The sequence below is a fragment of the Sander lucioperca genome, chromosome 24 (genome assembly GCF_008315115.2).
Source record: "Sander lucioperca isolate FBNREF2018 chromosome 24, SLUC_FBN_1.2, whole genome shotgun sequence".
NCBI classification, from domain to species: domain Eukaryota; kingdom Metazoa; phylum Chordata; class Actinopteri; order Perciformes; family Percidae; genus Sander; species Sander lucioperca.
In genome coordinates this window covers 6553355-6570725 of record NC_050196.1, presented here as the reverse complement: position 1 = coordinate 6570725, position 17371 = coordinate 6553355, and the positions used below count along the sequence as shown (strand labels likewise).

Below are 17371 nucleotides of genomic sequence, written 5' to 3'. Positions count from 1 at the left end.
ACTATTTAATCATTATATTCCCAGGATTTTATCTTTACTTACCATTGTCATTAAAGGAAGGGTTGTTATCTATTTCCAATATAATTTTTTTTGTATATTGTTTGAAATGGTCTTTACACCCCAACAGCAATACAAAGTCTTTATGGGCTCTGAAAAAGTCATCTGTGGCTGCTGTAATCCTGTAAAAAAGCCCACCAAACACTACCTCGCGGTCCGCTTGGAAAGAACCAATGAAATGCCTCCTTGTCCCGCTGCGAGCCAGAGCTCAATGCACATAGATGCTTTCCAGAGTTACTTCAAGTCTACTGGAGAATGGAGGACAAAACTCAGCAAAAGTGGCCTCTACCTGCCATGGTTGACTTCCTTCTGTTGGACAGGTACGTTTTTGTTTTGTTTTTTGGGTGAGGGGGGGATTCATTGTTTACAAGAAATGTCTTGTTCACGTCTGGGTGTGGGGGGAGCCCCGAGGGCAAGGGGAGGTTTCCCAGAGGAGATGCTACTTTCAAATCTTGCTGGCTTTTTAACATTACCAACCCTGCCTTTAAGGATAAGCATGTCAAAGCAATGTGTGTGTGTGTGTGTGTGTGTGTGTGTGTGTGTGTGTGTGTGTGTGTGTGTGTGTGTGTGTGTGTGTGTGTCCATTATCTCAAGAGCCATTCTGCCATGATGTTGTTTGCTATGTATTGCTCAGTTGACCGCTAATGCAAAAAGGCCCTCAGTGAAAACTAACTGAGACCACTCTAGTGCTGTATCTACTTTGTTTTACCTTGCTTATTATTAAGGCCCCTTCTCCCTCAACTCCTGTGTGTGTGCATACACAGTATCGTCATACCAACAGCTCTCAGATGGCCTTCTTCACACATGCACTTAGCAAACACTTGAGCTTGTAGGCAGAATATTACCAGAAGTTTTGGATTGCCAGAGTGAAAATTGTGCATGCTGCCTTATTCAGGTCGAACCAGCAAATCAGGTTATTTTCCTTTCGACTTCACAGGTGATGTCTTTTACAGCAGAGGGTGCTAGTATGAAAAAGGAAGCGAGAGTCTGCAGACAAAGGATGGAGGGATATTGAGATAATAGGAAGGAAGAGAATGAGGTCGATGGATGATGAGAAAAGTGAATCGATGTGATAAAGAGGAAGGAAAAGAGTCAGATCAAATATTGGCGTTTTGTAGCGCACATTTTCGAGACGTGTAATTAATCACTAAGATTTGAAAGCTGTTGTGTGTGGCTTTGTTAATATTTTTTTCTGATGAACTGTCATGCTGATAACAATTCAGTTGAGATGAAGTGAGCGGGTGGAGAGAGAAAGAGGCTGTAGACAGACACTAACATTCTCAATGTGTGTGCGCGCGTGTGCTAATGTGTTTGAATAGAAGGCGTGGTCATTGTGAAGCTAAAGATCCTTAAAGGTCCTACAAGTATTCGCACACAGCCACTGACATGATGGAATGTGAAGCAGATGTTGTTAGTTGGCATTCCAATGGATTTTCGTGTATGAGAAACTGCACCACAAACCACTTTCCATTGTGTTCTATTGTCTTGTGGCGAGCTGCAGCCATTATCTGAGCGGATACAAAACGCTGAGTGTAAGAGGAAAAGTGGATTTGATTTTGGGTTGAAGTGTCCCCTTAAGGTTTTTCTCAACCTTTCTTAATCTATCTCTTACACCACTGTCCTCTTACTCCTAGATGTATTTCATGTCATGAATAGAATTGGAACAACACACTGCAGGCCCCACTGCCGTGGCAAAGCTGCAACCAAATGAGCGGCTTTCATCGTACCATAACTAGAACAATACCAGAGGATGTATACTCTCTTCCAGCCTCTCATACTTTAGTCTATCTTTTCAACTGTTTTCATTTTTGTTCCTCTCTCACTCAGAATTCCTATTCTCCTCCCCTGCCATTTTACAATCTCCCCCCCTTCCTTTTCTCCTCATTATTGTATGATAACACTCCCTTCCCCTCCTTCCTGCATAGTCTAGTGACTATAAACAGTAGAAAGTTTACTACAAACACATCCAACAACACCCCTTAACCAGCCAGCCAACAAGGACAACCCCTTCTCTTCCCTGCGAGTTTCAATGGGCAGGAAGAGCACTCCTTAGTTTCCAAACTTCAGGGTCATGGGCAAAAGATTGCAGCCAAACACAAACAACAAAAAAAAGCTGGAAAGGAAAGTGTTTGTTTAGTGTATCATCTCCTGCACAAAATATATGTCATACTTATTTTTGGCTTTTAGCTTTTCTGTACCAACTTGATGGCCAGTTGAAAAACCACTTTGTCTGTTCAAGGACACAGTATGTCCAGAGCATTAGGTGGCTCAACCGTTCATTTAAAAACCTCTCAGTTCAACTTCATGGCTTTGCTTCAGATCTCTGCTAACCACAGGAACACTAAAGTAGGGCTTACAATTGTAGCTGTAAACCTTTAGTACGTCGGCTTGACCAATAAAATAAGTATCAATATCCACTTACTGGTGTTGTAACAACGGATCTTTGCCCAATTTTGAACAGGAAACCTAAATCTCACCTGAAATCTTAGAGGACTCAGCACTAATTAAATCTCAAATCTGATTTCTGTGTGTTTCTCAGGATGATCAACATATATTGATCCTGTATGGGTACAGCAGGCAGTCAGCAAAGGACCTTCTTAAGCTCACTTAGTGTTGCAGCAATTTGAATCTATGCTAAACACAAGGGTTTAGCATTATGAAAGACATTCCAGTCCTAGTCTTTTCACTTTTCCTGAGGAGGGTGGACTTCAGAATCAATGACAAGGTCGGTTTTTTTTTGGGGTTTTTTTACAGGGCACATTGACCTCAGACAGAGAGGGAAAACTAAAGGCTCAGTGGATTCCTCCCTTTGCATTCCACTTGTTATCTTTGCTATGAGCAGCCATTTAGTCCAACCTCCTTTTCTCAAGCGGTCTTGGGAAGAAAAAAAAAGTCAGTTATAATCAGCTTCTCACCTTTTTCTCTTTCAGTCTTTATTATGTAAATGCACTTTCAGCTTTGGCCACTCAGTCACCCGCAGAACTGTACTTTCACCTTTCTATGTCTGCTTTTAGCTCTGTGTGTCTCTCATTCACTTTTCCACTATCTTGCCTTTTTTTTAGTTCATCTCTGTTTGTATTGTAAACAGAGACAGACAGTACGCACAGGGATTCACTGAAGGGTGTGGCCGTTTGGTTGTCCACTTTCTTGCTGCAAGGAAGAAAATTAATGGAAAAAAGAGGAATGGATTGAGGAAGGAGAGTACATGAGTAAGAGTGAAAGAAGAGGACGGGAAGCGGTGAGAACAAAACAGGGAAGTTGAGCAAGAGTTACCCCTCCCCTTTCTCCCTCCCTCCTCCCCCACAAGTGCCTCCCTCCTCCAGTAAACGCCCCCCCCCCCTCCACAACACTACTCCTCACCTGTCCTGTTTCACCCATTTCCACTCCCCCCCTCCCCCCCTAAAAAAAACTCCTCCTATTAGGGCAGGTAACCCAGTCATGGGTATAAAGGTAGGCTAATGCTATGCAACCTATCTCCTCTGCTCTGGGTTGTGCAGAAGACAGGAAGCAACGGGGCTGAGAGAGAGAGTGTGTGTGTGTGTGAGAGAGAGAGAGGCGGAGGAAAGTTCCAATTTAAAAAGACAATTGGATTGACTGTTCTCAGACTTGCATTGCAACCATGGGGCTGGGAGTAAGTATTGGAGCTTTGTCACATGTTTTGGACTAGTTTCCAAGAGTCTTTAGATTCAGGTTAAGATTAAGCTGGTTATGTTTTTCAGTTTTGAGCTCAAAGCAAGTTTTAGTCACAAGTTATTGCCTGACAGTTGTGGGTTGCCTGAAGTACTTTGTACCTTAGTTTCGAAATCTGCCGTGTACAGTTTAATTTTTTCTCTCCACAGTTTCAAGGAACCCGTCAAACTTTTCAATAGGAGATATTTATGAGAATCATTCACAATCTTTCTAACAATGATTAACTCATATTTTACAGCATGTTTGAACAGCAAAGTTGACACTGCTTGCTGCTCTTGCTGGTGCAACTAAAAAAGGAAGTTTCAGAGCAAACTCACCACATGTGCTCAGTCTTATTCAGAATCTTATTTTGTTTCACTTTCTTTAATCCAGAGAGGAAAAGATGAGTACAAACTGGCGGCAACCTCAGACGGTGGGGACAAAAAAACGAAGAAAGCTCAAGCAAAGAAGGATATGGATGATTTGAAGAAAGAAGTTGACCTGGTGAGTACACAAACAAACGTAAAAAACAGTCTGTAATTGTCTTAAGTACTTGAGTTGGACTATTTCAATAAGGAAATATTCAAAAGGGACTTTGTAAAAGTGTCTGTAACTTGCAAAATCCACCTTAATTCAAACTGAAAGGAACAGACGTTAAATAGAAAGACCTTCTTGAACTTTACACCCATGTCCTCCCATACACACTGTTTGCCTCATACTTAATGCCTCATTCAAGCCATGTTAACACTCACTCTCACTACCACGAGTCACAGCAATGATACAGTCAAGGCCGAGAGACAAACCTCTGCTTTTACCTCACGGCTAGTCACATGAGATGTAGCTGTCTGCCTCGTATTTCCTAAAGATTGCTACTTACACTCCTACATGTACTGTCACATGTTATTAAGGAGTTTACAGCTATACTTAACTTTAAGTCATGCTTATCTAGATTAGTTTTCAACGTTGAAGTGTTGGGTGAGAGCCTCTGTTGTCATTATTGTCTTAGGTTTCTCAAAACATGAATAGTCCTTTTCTTCTGCAGCCAGTAAACATAAATTATTCTGCTTCTAATTTACCTTTCAAATTCTCAGATCATGGGTGGCTCACTGTGTGTCTTAGCCACGATCACACAGACACTAAACTGCACTCGTGTGCACAGAAATTTGCAGAGTTGTAAAATTGCATGCATCGAAGTTTATGTGGGTTTCCTGTGTAGAACAGGGCCCCAATTTCCATCGGTGTCAGCTTGTTCTCAGTCTGTATCTGTAGCTGGCTGAGGTCATTTCAAGAACAGTGAGGAACTCTTGCGTTAAGTCCATCCCCACGTCAACAAGTAGGAGGCTAATAAATGATTTAATACCACCGTCTGTTATTAAAATGCACGATGGTTGCATTCGAAAGGCAGAAATACATTTTTATTAAAGGTGTTTTAAGTTTTCATCTGTAACTTGAATTATGTCTCTCTTCTTAAGAAGTTGACCAAAGCTGCTCTCACTACTGTGTTGTGTGTTGTGTGTCTGTCCATGAACTCTATCTTAAAATGGCTTGTTAAAGACAAGGCTTCTGTAGCATAGTGTCCTTCACAAGGTCAGCTCACAAGGAAGCAGATTCAGGTCTCATGTTCATCTCAAAGCACACACGAGTGAACATGTCCAAGTGTCTGATGATTTGATAATATTATAATAATCATTTTCTGTCATTTTGCTGCATAATAGACGTAAACTGCTCTTTGACTTTCACAAGGTCATCGAGTAAAGATAGATTGTTGCCGTCAGTTTGTTGCAGACATGCTGAAGTAAAGTACCTTTACAACAACTACAATTACAACAGAATGTGAATGCTAGTTTTATAATTCGTCCTTTAATTACTGCGTGTTTGTTCTGCAACAGCCTCTGCCCAATGTCACCCACCAGGTCACAGAGTGCTGCAGGTTATCAGGCAATAAAAATTCCCATCCAGATGACATATTAATGAATATTGTCCTTGGTACATCTTAACTAGATCTCAAAGTCCTGCCGCCTGCTGAAGGACATCTCAATGCCATAGCAACCGTAACGCCAGTCCGCCATAACCTCCCTAACTTAGCATATCATTTACTACAATTAACAGCAGGCAGTGTCTTCAGTGTCTCTTCCAACTGCTGAAAGTGCGTTATGTCTTCAGAAAGTTTGACTTTGAGAACAAAAAAGGGGCAACAGTGATTCAATGTCATGTATTGATGATCTTCAGGAATGATAAACTATTGGGCAGTAGTAAAACAGTAATAACAGCGTAGGTGGGTCCCTATGGAGCCCATAAAGCCAATATGTTAATCATTATTGCACCATCAGACAATTAACCGAGGCGTCAAAGTCCAGCTAAAAGACGGTGACTATTCCCATAGCAACTTAATGCAGCAGGTGATTTGATAAAATGTGACGAAGTCCGTGACAGAAAATGCTAAATACAGAACCATGTGCATGTGCAGCATTAAAGCTAGTGAAGAAATTTCCTCGACAGGTTTCAAAAGAAGTGCTGACAAACAGTCAAAAAAAAGCAACAGAGGTGTGGGGCATGTGATAACCCGTTATCCACAGCACATTTGGCATGGAACACTTTGCCATGTCATAATGCAAAACGTTGGCAGTCAAGATAAAACCGTGCAATTACATCCATTTTCTCCACCGACCGTAAAAAAAATGTAAATGTAAAGAGACTCAGTTCATATATTAACAGGCCAGGACTCCCCATTCCTAATGGTCAAATTACTACTATATAAATGTAATATTTCATTTAGTACTCATAGATATACTCCAAGCAGTGGATGTGAAGGGACTCAGTTCGTCTATTAACTGCTTAAGGTTTTGAGTGGCATATTACTATTATAATTTCATTAGAGTACATATATATATATATATATATATATATATATATACGTACTCTAATATATATATATATATATATATATATAAAATGTACTGTCTAGTTCTCCAATGGTTTATAAACTACAACTGTGTAGAAGAACAGAGCAGGTGGATAAATAATAAATAATTCATTCACTATGGACTAACAGTAGCTGAGACAAAAGTAGCTGCCATCTATTAAAGGAAATGTGCTTTTATTACAGATCATAAAATAGGAGTCTGTTTTAAAACAAATAACCATAGTATTCATAAAACCAGTCAACGTTAAATCATATGATTAAAATTGCAGTCTGATATTTTTCCTTCCACTCCATGTAATAATAACGAATACAATCAGATGGCTACAACATGACTTGCCTTCCATGTATACGTATAAAGGTAACTAATTCCATTTTGTGAGGATGTAGCAAGCGGTGCAGTTTTTATTTCACAAAAAGTAATAAAACGCTATTAATGGCATACTGAAATGTGAAATACAGCACTATTTCAATCACAACAACAATTTCAACAAGAATGTGTCACATATGTGAAGTCAGTAAAGCGCAGAAACCAGCGGGAACATCTTTACATGGGATGTTTACTCGCTCGCATTTGTATAAATACTACAACACTTAGTTGTTTCGCAATATGATCAAATGAAAGGTGGGAGTGAGATATTATTGCAGATCATCCAAATTACATAGGAAGAATTCTATTCAGTCACTCGCTGTAGGCGTTATTCAATAAACAGTGTGGGTTCTTTGGTTGTTCATTTGCAGATCTGCTGTAATTTGCATTATTCCCCCTGCTCTTTCATTTAAAAATACACAGATTGCTTGTTAGTAATAAATATTTACCAGCAAAGCTGTTAAACAATATTTGTTTAAAGCAACACTTTCGACAATCAATTCATCCAACAAGTTCATTTTGCTAGCACCGAGTGACGTGAGTTCAGCTCTGGAAGGGTGGGCTCCACCTAAATGTCAAAACACACAAGCAAAATTCTTGGGAGCAAACATCAGTGTATCAGTTGGGTGACATTGATTCAGGTGGATGGACTGTTTGCTCGCGGCAAACTGTTTGAACCATGCAGACCTCGGTCGTCTGGGACAGGTCTGCTGCAACCTGAACTAACGTGAAGAAGGGTTCAGTTTGTATACACCACATATCTGTCAGAAAACTGCAGGTCTGCTGCAACTCTTGCCTTGTCTTGTGTTACCGAGCTAACTGCGGCTTAGCTCTTGCGTTTGGCTGCAAATGTTCAATCATCAGCCGATTCTAGTTTTACTTGAATGATAATGTTAAGGGCATGACAGGACATTTTTTAATCCTCAAAGGAGATAATATCTGTGGTTTAAAAATGACAGGGATTTTAGCTTGTTTTACGCAATGTCTCTCAATATCTCTCTCTCTCTTTCTCTCTCTCTCTCTCTCTCTCTTTCTCTCTCTCTTTCTCTCTCTCTCTGTCTCCATAGGATGACCACAAGTTAACCTTGGATGAACTTCACAGAAAATATGGAACCGACCTAACCAGAGTGAGTTCTCTGCATGTGTGTGTGTGTGTGTGTGTGTTTGTTTTGTGTGTGTGTGTGTGTGTGTGTGTGTGTGTGTGTGTGTGTGTGTGTGTGTGTGTGTGTTTGTTTTGTGTGTGTGTGTGTGTGTGTGTGTGTGTGTGTGTGTGTGTGTGTATATGTGTGTGTGATAAGCCCATAGGCCAGAGAAGATCTTACTATGCACAGACACAATTTCCTCTATTATACTGTGTTACAGACTTGCAAAGTAGTGAAGAGACAGACCATTTTAACATTCTCATTGTGTGGGGAAATTATTTTGAAAGGGTCACTTTAACCAAATTACTGATAGCATTTTTCTCCCCTAACTCCAGTGGTGTCTGGCTATGCGGATAGTATTGGTTTACCTTTTGAGATCTTTGCCTTTTGAGATCTCTGCCTTCACCACTATACATATTTTTCCAATAAAATGAATACTATCTGCATGGCTGATTATCATTAGAGGCAGGAGAGAAAATGTTGTGATGTGGTTGAATTGTACAAAAAGCTGTAACACAAAATGTAATTTTTATGTTTTGACCATGGTCTTTATCACGCTGAGGACACACACACACACAGAATCCCATTACACAACCCTATACAGCCCTAAACTGGCCAAATGCTTGACTGATGCCGATTATCCCCTGAAATCTGATCAGTTGGCCCCAAAACAAAGACTTCATTCACGCAGGAACACTGGTCTCATTGACCCTACCAACAAGAAAAAAATGCTGCTTTCATTCCTGGTACAACACGCCCGGCCCCAAAGAGAGAGAGTCACACTCTTAATTCTTCTCCATGTCTTTTACACTGTAAGAACACAGTTACCCAGTTGAAGTAATAGTGGTGTATCTGTTTACCAAATAAAACAGTTCAGTAGGAAACATTCCTTCATAGTTTTTCCCTCCAGTAAATGAGGACAAAGCTGTAGAGTCTGTCAAACCTGTATTTTTATGTTTATTTTTAGGGTCTTTCCAACAGCAGAGCAAAAGAGATCCTGGCCAGAGATGGCCCAAACGCCCTCACGCCTCCTCCCACAACGCCTGAATGGGTCAAGTTCTGTAAACAGGTAAAAGTCACTTCTTCTGAGTTGAAATACCAGTTCGGGACTGTGCAACATTTTCCATGCAAACCAGAAACCTATTTTGCATGTTCTCATTTTAGAAATGCAAATTCACTTTGATTCGTTGCAGAGGGTAAGTAAGTCATGTAAACTTGAATGTTGTTTTATCTCGTTTCCAGCTGTTTGGTGGTTTCTCCATGCTGCTGTGGATTGGTGCGATCCTCTGCTTCCTCGCTTACAGTATCCAGGCTGTCTCAGAAGATGAACCGGCCAACGATAACGTAAGGAGGTCTTTGTTAGTGTATGATATTAATTAAAGAATTAATGCCACCAAAAAATGAACTGACTAAAAGTCTTTTCTCTCTCGCTGTAGTTGTACCTGGGTGTGGTGCTTTCCGCTGTCGTCATCATCACTGGTTGCTTCTCCTACTACCAAGAGGCCAAGAGCTCCAAGATCATGGACTCCTTCAAGAACCTGGTCCCACAGGTGATTTTCTCTTGACTTTTGTACCTTCATATCTATGTCACAACTTTTAGAAACAGAAAACAGCATCAATGTATAGCTCATTTAGTTGCAATTATTTACAAAATGGCTAAAAATGTTGCTCATCATATTTAAGACAGTGACAAATGATAGAATATCAAGAAGGATCCATATTGCTTCATCAGTATTACTAATTTTTCCATTTATCATCTGGTTTCTTGCTACTAGGAATAAAACCATCTATAATTATGTTGAGAAATTGCCCTGAAAAACCATATATTTCATCTTGATTCTCGTAGCAAGCCCTGGTCATCCGTGACGGCGAGAAGAAGAGCATCAACGCTGAGGAGGTGGTGATCGGAGATTTGGTGGAGGTGAAAGGTGGAGACAGGATCCCCGCTGATCTTAGAGTCGTCTCTGCTCATGGCTGCAAGGTCCGTACCTCAAAGACTTGTTATTAATCTCACTTATGGAGCAGTGTGTATATGTATGCATTATCCCTGTGTTCCTGAGTATTTAAAGTTTCTGTAGGTAGGATTGCAAAGATCCAGGACTTAGCCAAAAAATGTGAACATCAACAACTTCTCAGTGCCTCCCCGCTCCCTCTGATAAAGCCCAAAACGGTCTCCTAAGCCCCTCCTCCCACAAGGGAGAATAAATGCGTGTGCATGAACAGTGATGGACACGCAGTTAGACACCCCCCCCTGGCCCTGATTGGTGCATCTGAACAGGGAGCGGTGGATTTTTGCAAATCGCACTACAGGCTGTAGGTGGTGCCAGAGGAGCCAGATTTTTTTTTTTTTTAAATTACCTGCTTCATGTAGTTCTACTTGAACATAGGGTTAGTTAGGGTTACGGTTAGAGTTAGGGTTAGGGTTAGGGTTCATGTGTCATGACAGTGTCATGTGTTCATGACAGTGTCATGTCACTCTTATGTAGATACCTTCAAGTAAAGTGTTACTGACAAAATTATAGCTGCTCCGCAGCAATGGTCAGGGCTGAGCACTTTGAGGAGGAAAAGGAAAAAGCGGTCGATGGAAAAGAAGAGGGTTGGTGAGTGGTGCGTAGCTCTGAAAACCAATATCAACCTTGTTAAGCTACAGCTCCTCTTAGAACCCATTGTTTTTCCAATCCCCACAGCATAATGCCAGAATACACAGTGGCATGTTAACCTAGGACACACACTAATGAGCTGATCAATTCAGACAGGTGTGTTGATGCAGAGACACATCTAAAACATGTAGGGAAGGTGTCCACAGCACAATGGCTAGCTTTTGTGTGAGCTATTGGGCAGGCAATGTCTCAAATGGCTTCATCTCATTAAGTAGACAATGTGCAGGACTGCATAGAAATGCAGGAATTTAAAATACTGTCAAAAATGCATTCATCATTACAAAATTCTGAGAGTATGTGTACTTTGTCTAGACAACATAGATATGCTTGTAATGTATTGTATTAAGTCAACCCGGGTTGACTTAATACCATGACTTAACTGGAACTGATTGCTAATTTGAATCAGGTGTGTTGATGCAAAGACACATCTAAAACATGCAGAGCAGTTGTCCACAGCACAACTCCTGATTAGATATAATATGCTCATCTTGCAACACCAGGGGCTCGAACTCAGATCCTTTGTTGCCGTAGGCAGGTGCTGATCTCAGGGAGCTGTTATCTGGGTGATGACGCAACTGACTTCACAACATTGAGTAGACAATGGGCATGACTGCATGAAAATACAGAATTTTGAACTACTGTCAAAGTTCATTTCTCACTAGAAAATTCAAAGAATTAGCATGTATGGTTGATTTATTATGAATTTTTAAAGTTTAGAATTTTAGATGGCTGCTGTAGTGCCACCATCAGGACTATTAGAATACAAATCAGACTGATTGAGTATGGCACAGGACTTTGACTTGTGTGAAAAGTTTGGTGATTTGTCATGCATGGGAACATGGATTTCTTAGGAAGAAGAAGAATAATACTGGCAAAAACAATACGGTCCCGCAGATTTGCTGCTCGGCCCCTAATTAATCATGATGTACTCACACCATGTCAGTAAGTCATGGTCAAAGTTGCTTAACATCTGATGGGAAATAGTGTGTGGTATATTAAGCATCAGGTTACTTCATTTTAATCACTTTCTGAAATGTTTTTCTTCCTTTTGACTGACTCAAAATCAAATCACATCATCATCACCCAAATGTGTCATCCTCTATTTTCCTACTTTTATCCAAGACCAACAACAACAATTATTTCACATTGTCCTGTAGACATCATGTCACTTTCACTTCTCCTGGATATCTTTGGTATTTCATTCTTCCTTTACTTTTCACTCCTTCAGGTGGACAACTCCTCTCTGACTGGTGAATCTGAGCCTCAGACTCGTACTCCCGACTTCTCCAACGACAACCCTTTGGAAACCAGGAACATTGCTTTCTTCTCCACCAACTGTGTTGAAGGTAGAGAACTAACAAATAGCAGACAACACAGAAGTTGTGTAGACTTTTCAAAAGATTAAAGTAAACTCCAAGTTAGAAGGAAATTAAACTTAAAACTTAAATTAAACAAGATTTCATGAACTACAAAGGTTATAAAAGGGCTGGGAAATGTATAGAGACAATGAAGTTGATGGTAATTTTTATCATTTTTATCACTCAAAAAATCTCTGGCTCTGTCCAGGTACTGCCAGAGGAGTTGTCATCAACACCGGAGACCGTACTGTCATGGGCCGTATCGCCTGCCTGGCTTCCAGCCTAGAGGGTGGCAAAACTCCCATTGCCAAAGAGATTGAGCACTTTATCCACATCATTACGGGCGTGGCCGTCTTCCTGGGTGTTTCCTTCTTCATCCTCTCACTCATCCTTGGGTATGGCTGGCTGGAGGCCGTCATCTTCCTCATCGGTATCATTGTCGCCAACGTGCCAGAGGGTCTCCTGGCTACTGTCACCGTGAGTTTTTCTGCCCGAGTCTCATTCTCTCATTCGTTGATACAAATACGGATATAATAATAAAAAAAAAAAGATAATATAGCTATAAACACTTGATTTCCGTCTCTAGGTGTGTCTGACCCTGACTGCTAAGCGTATGGCGAAGAAGAACTGCCTGGTGAAGAACTTGGAAGCTGTCGAGACCCTGGGCTCCACCTCCACCATCTGCTCCGACAAGACCGGCACCCTGACCCAGAACAGGATGACCGTGGCCCACATGTGGTTCGACAACCAGATCCACGAGGCCGACACCACAGAGAACCAGAGTGGGGCCTCCTTTGACAGGAGCTCTGCGACCTGGGCTGCCCTGGCCAGAATCGCCGGACTCTGCAACCGTGCCGTCTTCCTGGCAGAGCAGACCAACGTCCCCATCCTGAAGGTGAAAAGCTTATTGCATGTAATATCTGATCACCACAAAATAGTCAAAACAACTCACCAGTGGAGGAAAATACCAATAACATTTGCCTTTGGTGTAACGCCATATTTTGTAAAAGAGAAAAATAAATAAATTCCCCTTATCATCTTATAGAATATTTTTCCTCCTCCTAAAACGTGTTGTCGAATTGGATACAATACCTAGATGAATCCAGAGATGCAGTGACTGGGTGGGAGGTGACTTGGCAAGAAACAGTTCCAACAAAATCAAATGCCGTCAGACTGCACTACAAATCTTTATAAAAAGCCCTTAACATAATTATTTTCAGAAATATATAGCTGCAGCTATAGGAAGAGGTGGCCCATTGATTTATTTCTCAATGAGTGACACGTTTTTAGTTTTTTTTCACAAACTGCACAATGGGAACAGGATGAAATAAGGCCGAATAATTGTTTACCAAATATAATAATATAAAGAATGGCCAATATTTTCCACAATTTCAGTCAAAATCCAACTCTTTGTCCTTTGCTTAAATCCTCAGAGAGATGTAGCTGGTGACGCCTCAGAAGCTGCCTTGCTGAAGTGTATTGAGCTGTGCTGTGGATCCGTTCGTGGCATGAGAGACAAATACCCCAATATTGCTGAGATCCCCTTCAACTCCACCAACAAATACCAGGTAAACAATCCACAGAGTTTCCCATAGCTTTCAAATTTGACGTGTATATGGAAAAGGTTCAACCTGTCTTAGAGAGGCGAAATCATGCAGATTTCAATTGTAAAAAACCTTGCAAACATAGCATTGTAAGACAATACTTGCAGTGGTATTGGAGGGAAATGTTGATTTACGCCCTCTAGTGGTTGGGTTATTTCTCCATCGACCACTTTTTGATAAATGAGTACTAGCATAGTTTAAAATAAAAATTTAATTAAGACAAGGTTTTAAAATACAATTTTTCCCTTGTCCAAAAGCTCTCCATCCATAAGAATGCAACTCCCGGAGAGACCAAGCACCTGCTGGTGATGAAAGGTGCCCCAGAGAGGATTTTGGACCGCTGCTCCACCATCATGATGAACGGCAAAGAGCAGCCTCTGGACGAAGAGCTGAAAGACGCTTTCCAGAATGCCTACGTTGAGCTGGGAGGACTTGGAGAGAGAGTTCTGGGTACAACATAGCGCCATTCTACAGCTACATCACTATTTCTTTAACTAGTGTGTCGAGAAACAGTCATCTTTGAACTCATGACGAGCATTTTCTTCCTGTCTTACTCAGGTTTCTGCCATTTCAACCTGTCTGATGACCAGTTCCCAGAGGGCTTTGAGTTTGACGCTGATGAGGTGAACTTCCCCACTGAAAACCTGTGCTTCATCGGCCTCATGTCCATGATCGACCCTCCTCGTGCTGCTGTGCCTGATGCTGTCGGCAAATGCAGGAGCGCTGGAATCAAGGTATGTAACTGTAGTCTTTTCAGGTACAGTACATGTATCTATCATCTCAAGACCAAAACCACAATCACGTTCTGTGTTAATACTTAACTTCTTCTCCCTTAGGTTATCATGGTCACAGGTGACCATCCCATCACAGCCAAGGCTATTGCTAAAGGCGTGGGTATCATCTCTGAAGGCAACGAGACAGTTGAAGACATTGCTGCCCGCCTGAATGTACCGGTCTCAGAAGTCAACCCCAGGTCAGTACACTTACTAAAGCTTAGTTCTGAGTGTTCTGGTTGCAGATGAACACCATGCTTAAAATGATTGTCATGAGCAGGAGCTGAAATCTTCCTTCTAAACATGTCTCTTCTTCCGTGGCAGTTCTTCCTAATACTTAGAGGTGGGGGGGAAAAAATCGATACAGCTTAGTATTGCGATATTTTCCCTGGCAATACTGTATACAATACACGGATGCCAAGTATCGATTTTTTATTATATAAATTGGCACATGAGAATTTAACTTTTTGATACTAGAATAATAAAAGAAATAATAAAACAGAAATGTATCTTTTTAGATAAAACATGTTGTCAAAGACATGATTTGAAGTTGAAACAAGGGTAATAAATTGCAATATGCCGCAGAATATCGCAATATGTTTAAAATTGCTATAATTATTATTGTGACATAAGTATTATGATAATACCTTACCGTGGGGCGTCTGGTGATTCCCGCCCCTACTTGTACTAATAGAGCAACATTAAATCAGCGTTGGCAATCAAGGCTCTGAAATCTACTCAGCCAAAAAGGCTTTTGCCATTAATTCACTGGAGGCAAATACATCTCGGGAGTCTCTGAGCTGGTGGCCTAACTTTTCTTCATCAGCCAGTTTAGTCTGTTCAAATCACAGTCACGCTGCAGAAATACTCTTCCCCAAACACATACATTAAAAATACTGTCATTCTAGGCAGAATCCTCATGCAGGAAATTCCTGTTGGATAATCCCTCAGCATTCCACCCCCTTTTTCTAGAGGGGTAGGGGTGGGAAACAAGGGATGTTTAGGGGTTTAGGTCAACAGTACATTTCACAAATTATATAGTGGTATGTATAATTTGAAAGCTGGGACCCCAAGGCTTAATTTGACATGCAGCTTAGAACCTTGTGTCAAGTTTTTCTAATCATGAATCAGAAATTTAAAAAAAATTAATTGTGAAATGTATAATGGCTTAGTACATTATGATATGACTTTATGATGGACATTCTCATGCTCGCTCATGTCTCATAAGTTGTTCCATTTGTTACACAGATTTGGTGCACAATTGTTTAACCATTTTTTTACCACTTAAGAATTGATAAAAACGGTCCAAATTGAGGAACAGAGCGTTAGATGGGGATTACTTCTGTTCTGGAAACTGCAGGAAACTCCTTTATGGTCAATATACCTATGAAAGCTGTATCTCTTCTAAATGCCCTAGTTGTGGTTGTAAAGTTCCATAATGTGATTATTCTAGAGATGACAAGCTAGCATGCCATGGTTGGTTCCACTGAATTCTCTGTTTGGAGTCTAGTTTCATATGATACCAAAATCCTAATTTTATCTTTAAATCTGAGCCTGCTAAAACTAATACACTATCCTGTACCCTGGGACAGATAAAATGTCAAACATGTATTTGTGGTCTAATGTTTTAGCAAATCCTGAAGATGTAGAGCACTTTTTTCTAAATGTCGCTTTTTGCTGATGATGCCATACTTTTCTTTAATGGGTGTCTCTTTTCAAAAATAATTTCCTGTTTCTCCATGATTTTCTTTTTGTATTGTGCTGATTATATTCCAGTCTCAAAAACAGAATGTGAGATTGCAGCTGTTGTCCTAATGCTGCTATGATTTCCTCTCCAGGGATGCCAAGGCCTGCGTTATCCACGGGGGTGAGCTGAAAGACATGAGCCCAGAGCTGCTTGACGATGTGCTGAAACACCACACTGAAATCGTCTTCGCCAGAACCTCCCCTCAGCAGAAACTTATCATTGTGGAAGGTTGCCAAAGACAGGTCAGCATCAAAGAAACTTTAAGACAATTTCACAGACACACATTGGGATTAAAAGCTTTCAGAAATGTCTGTAGTCCTAAAATTAAACATAAATATTGCAGCGGACATCCTAACACTTCTTTCTTCTCTCTGCAGGGAGCCATTGTGGCCGTGACCGGTGATGGTGTGAACGACTCTCCAGCTCTGAAGAAGGCCGACATTGGTGTCGCCATGGGGATCGCTGGATCTGACGTCTCCAAGCAGGCCGCTGACATGATCCTGCTCGACGACAACTTTGCTTCCATTGTTACTGGAGTGGAAGAAGGTAATACTTACACCAAGGCTTATACCTGCAGAAATGTGGAATACAGACTGGAAAAGCTCTTGATTTTCCTTGCAGTATAAATTTCTTAATTTCTTTTGTCAGGCCGTCTGATCTTTGACAACTTGAAGAAGTCCATCGCCTACACTCTAACCAGTAACATCCCTGAGATTTCACCCTTCCTCCTCTTCATCATCGCCAACATCCCTCTGCCCCTGGGAACCGTCACCATCCTCTGTATTGACCTGGGAACTGACATGGTGAGCTCTTATTTCTAAACAGTTTTTATCATGGGAAAATAGTTACAAACTCAAATGTGTGTGACAAAGCGATTGACAATACTTAATTTACTTATTTTCTTAAATACCTTTTTTGTTAACTTATTATCTCCCAGGTCCCTGCCATCTCCCTGGCTTATGAAGAAGCTGAGAGTGACATCATGAAGAGACAGCCAAGAAACCCCAAAACTGACAAACTGGTGAATGAAAGGCTCATCAGCATAGCCTACGGACAGATCGGTAAGCGTAC

General features: G+C 41.0%; 1 protein-coding gene across 3 annotated transcripts in view; it reads left to right on the top strand.

Moving 5' to 3' along the window:
* LOC116044414 (sodium/potassium-transporting ATPase subunit alpha-1) overlaps positions 1–17371 on the top strand; it is a 110504-nt gene that overhangs the window by 53075 nt on the left and 40058 nt on the right. The window contains exons 1-18 of one of the 3 annotated variants that reach the window (XM_031291554.2): positions 3462–3688; positions 4120–4230; positions 8084–8143; positions 9126–9227; positions 9401–9502; positions 9595–9708; positions 10005–10139; positions 12047–12164; positions 12385–12653; positions 12763–13071; positions 13610–13744; positions 14038–14230; positions 14339–14514; positions 14617–14753; positions 16392–16542; positions 16678–16846; positions 16949–17103; positions 17238–17361. In XM_031291554.2, the coding sequence (XP_031147414.1) occupies positions 3677–3688; positions 4120–4230; positions 8084–8143; positions 9126–9227; positions 9401–9502; positions 9595–9708; positions 10005–10139; positions 12047–12164; positions 12385–12653; positions 12763–13071; positions 13610–13744; positions 14038–14230; positions 14339–14514; positions 14617–14753; positions 16392–16542; positions 16678–16846; positions 16949–17103; positions 17238–17361 (2572 nt within the window). In that variant the 5' untranslated portion in view covers positions 3462–3676. Of the gene's footprint in view, positions 1–3460; positions 3689–4119; positions 4231–8083; positions 8144–9125; positions 9228–9400; positions 9503–9594; positions 9709–10004; positions 10140–12046; positions 12165–12384; positions 12654–12762; positions 13072–13609; positions 13745–14037; positions 14231–14338; positions 14515–14616; positions 14754–16391; positions 16543–16677; positions 16847–16948; positions 17104–17237; positions 17362–17371 lie in introns of those variants that run through there. The other 2 variants (XM_035998590.1, XM_035998591.1) reach the window with 2 other exon arrangements.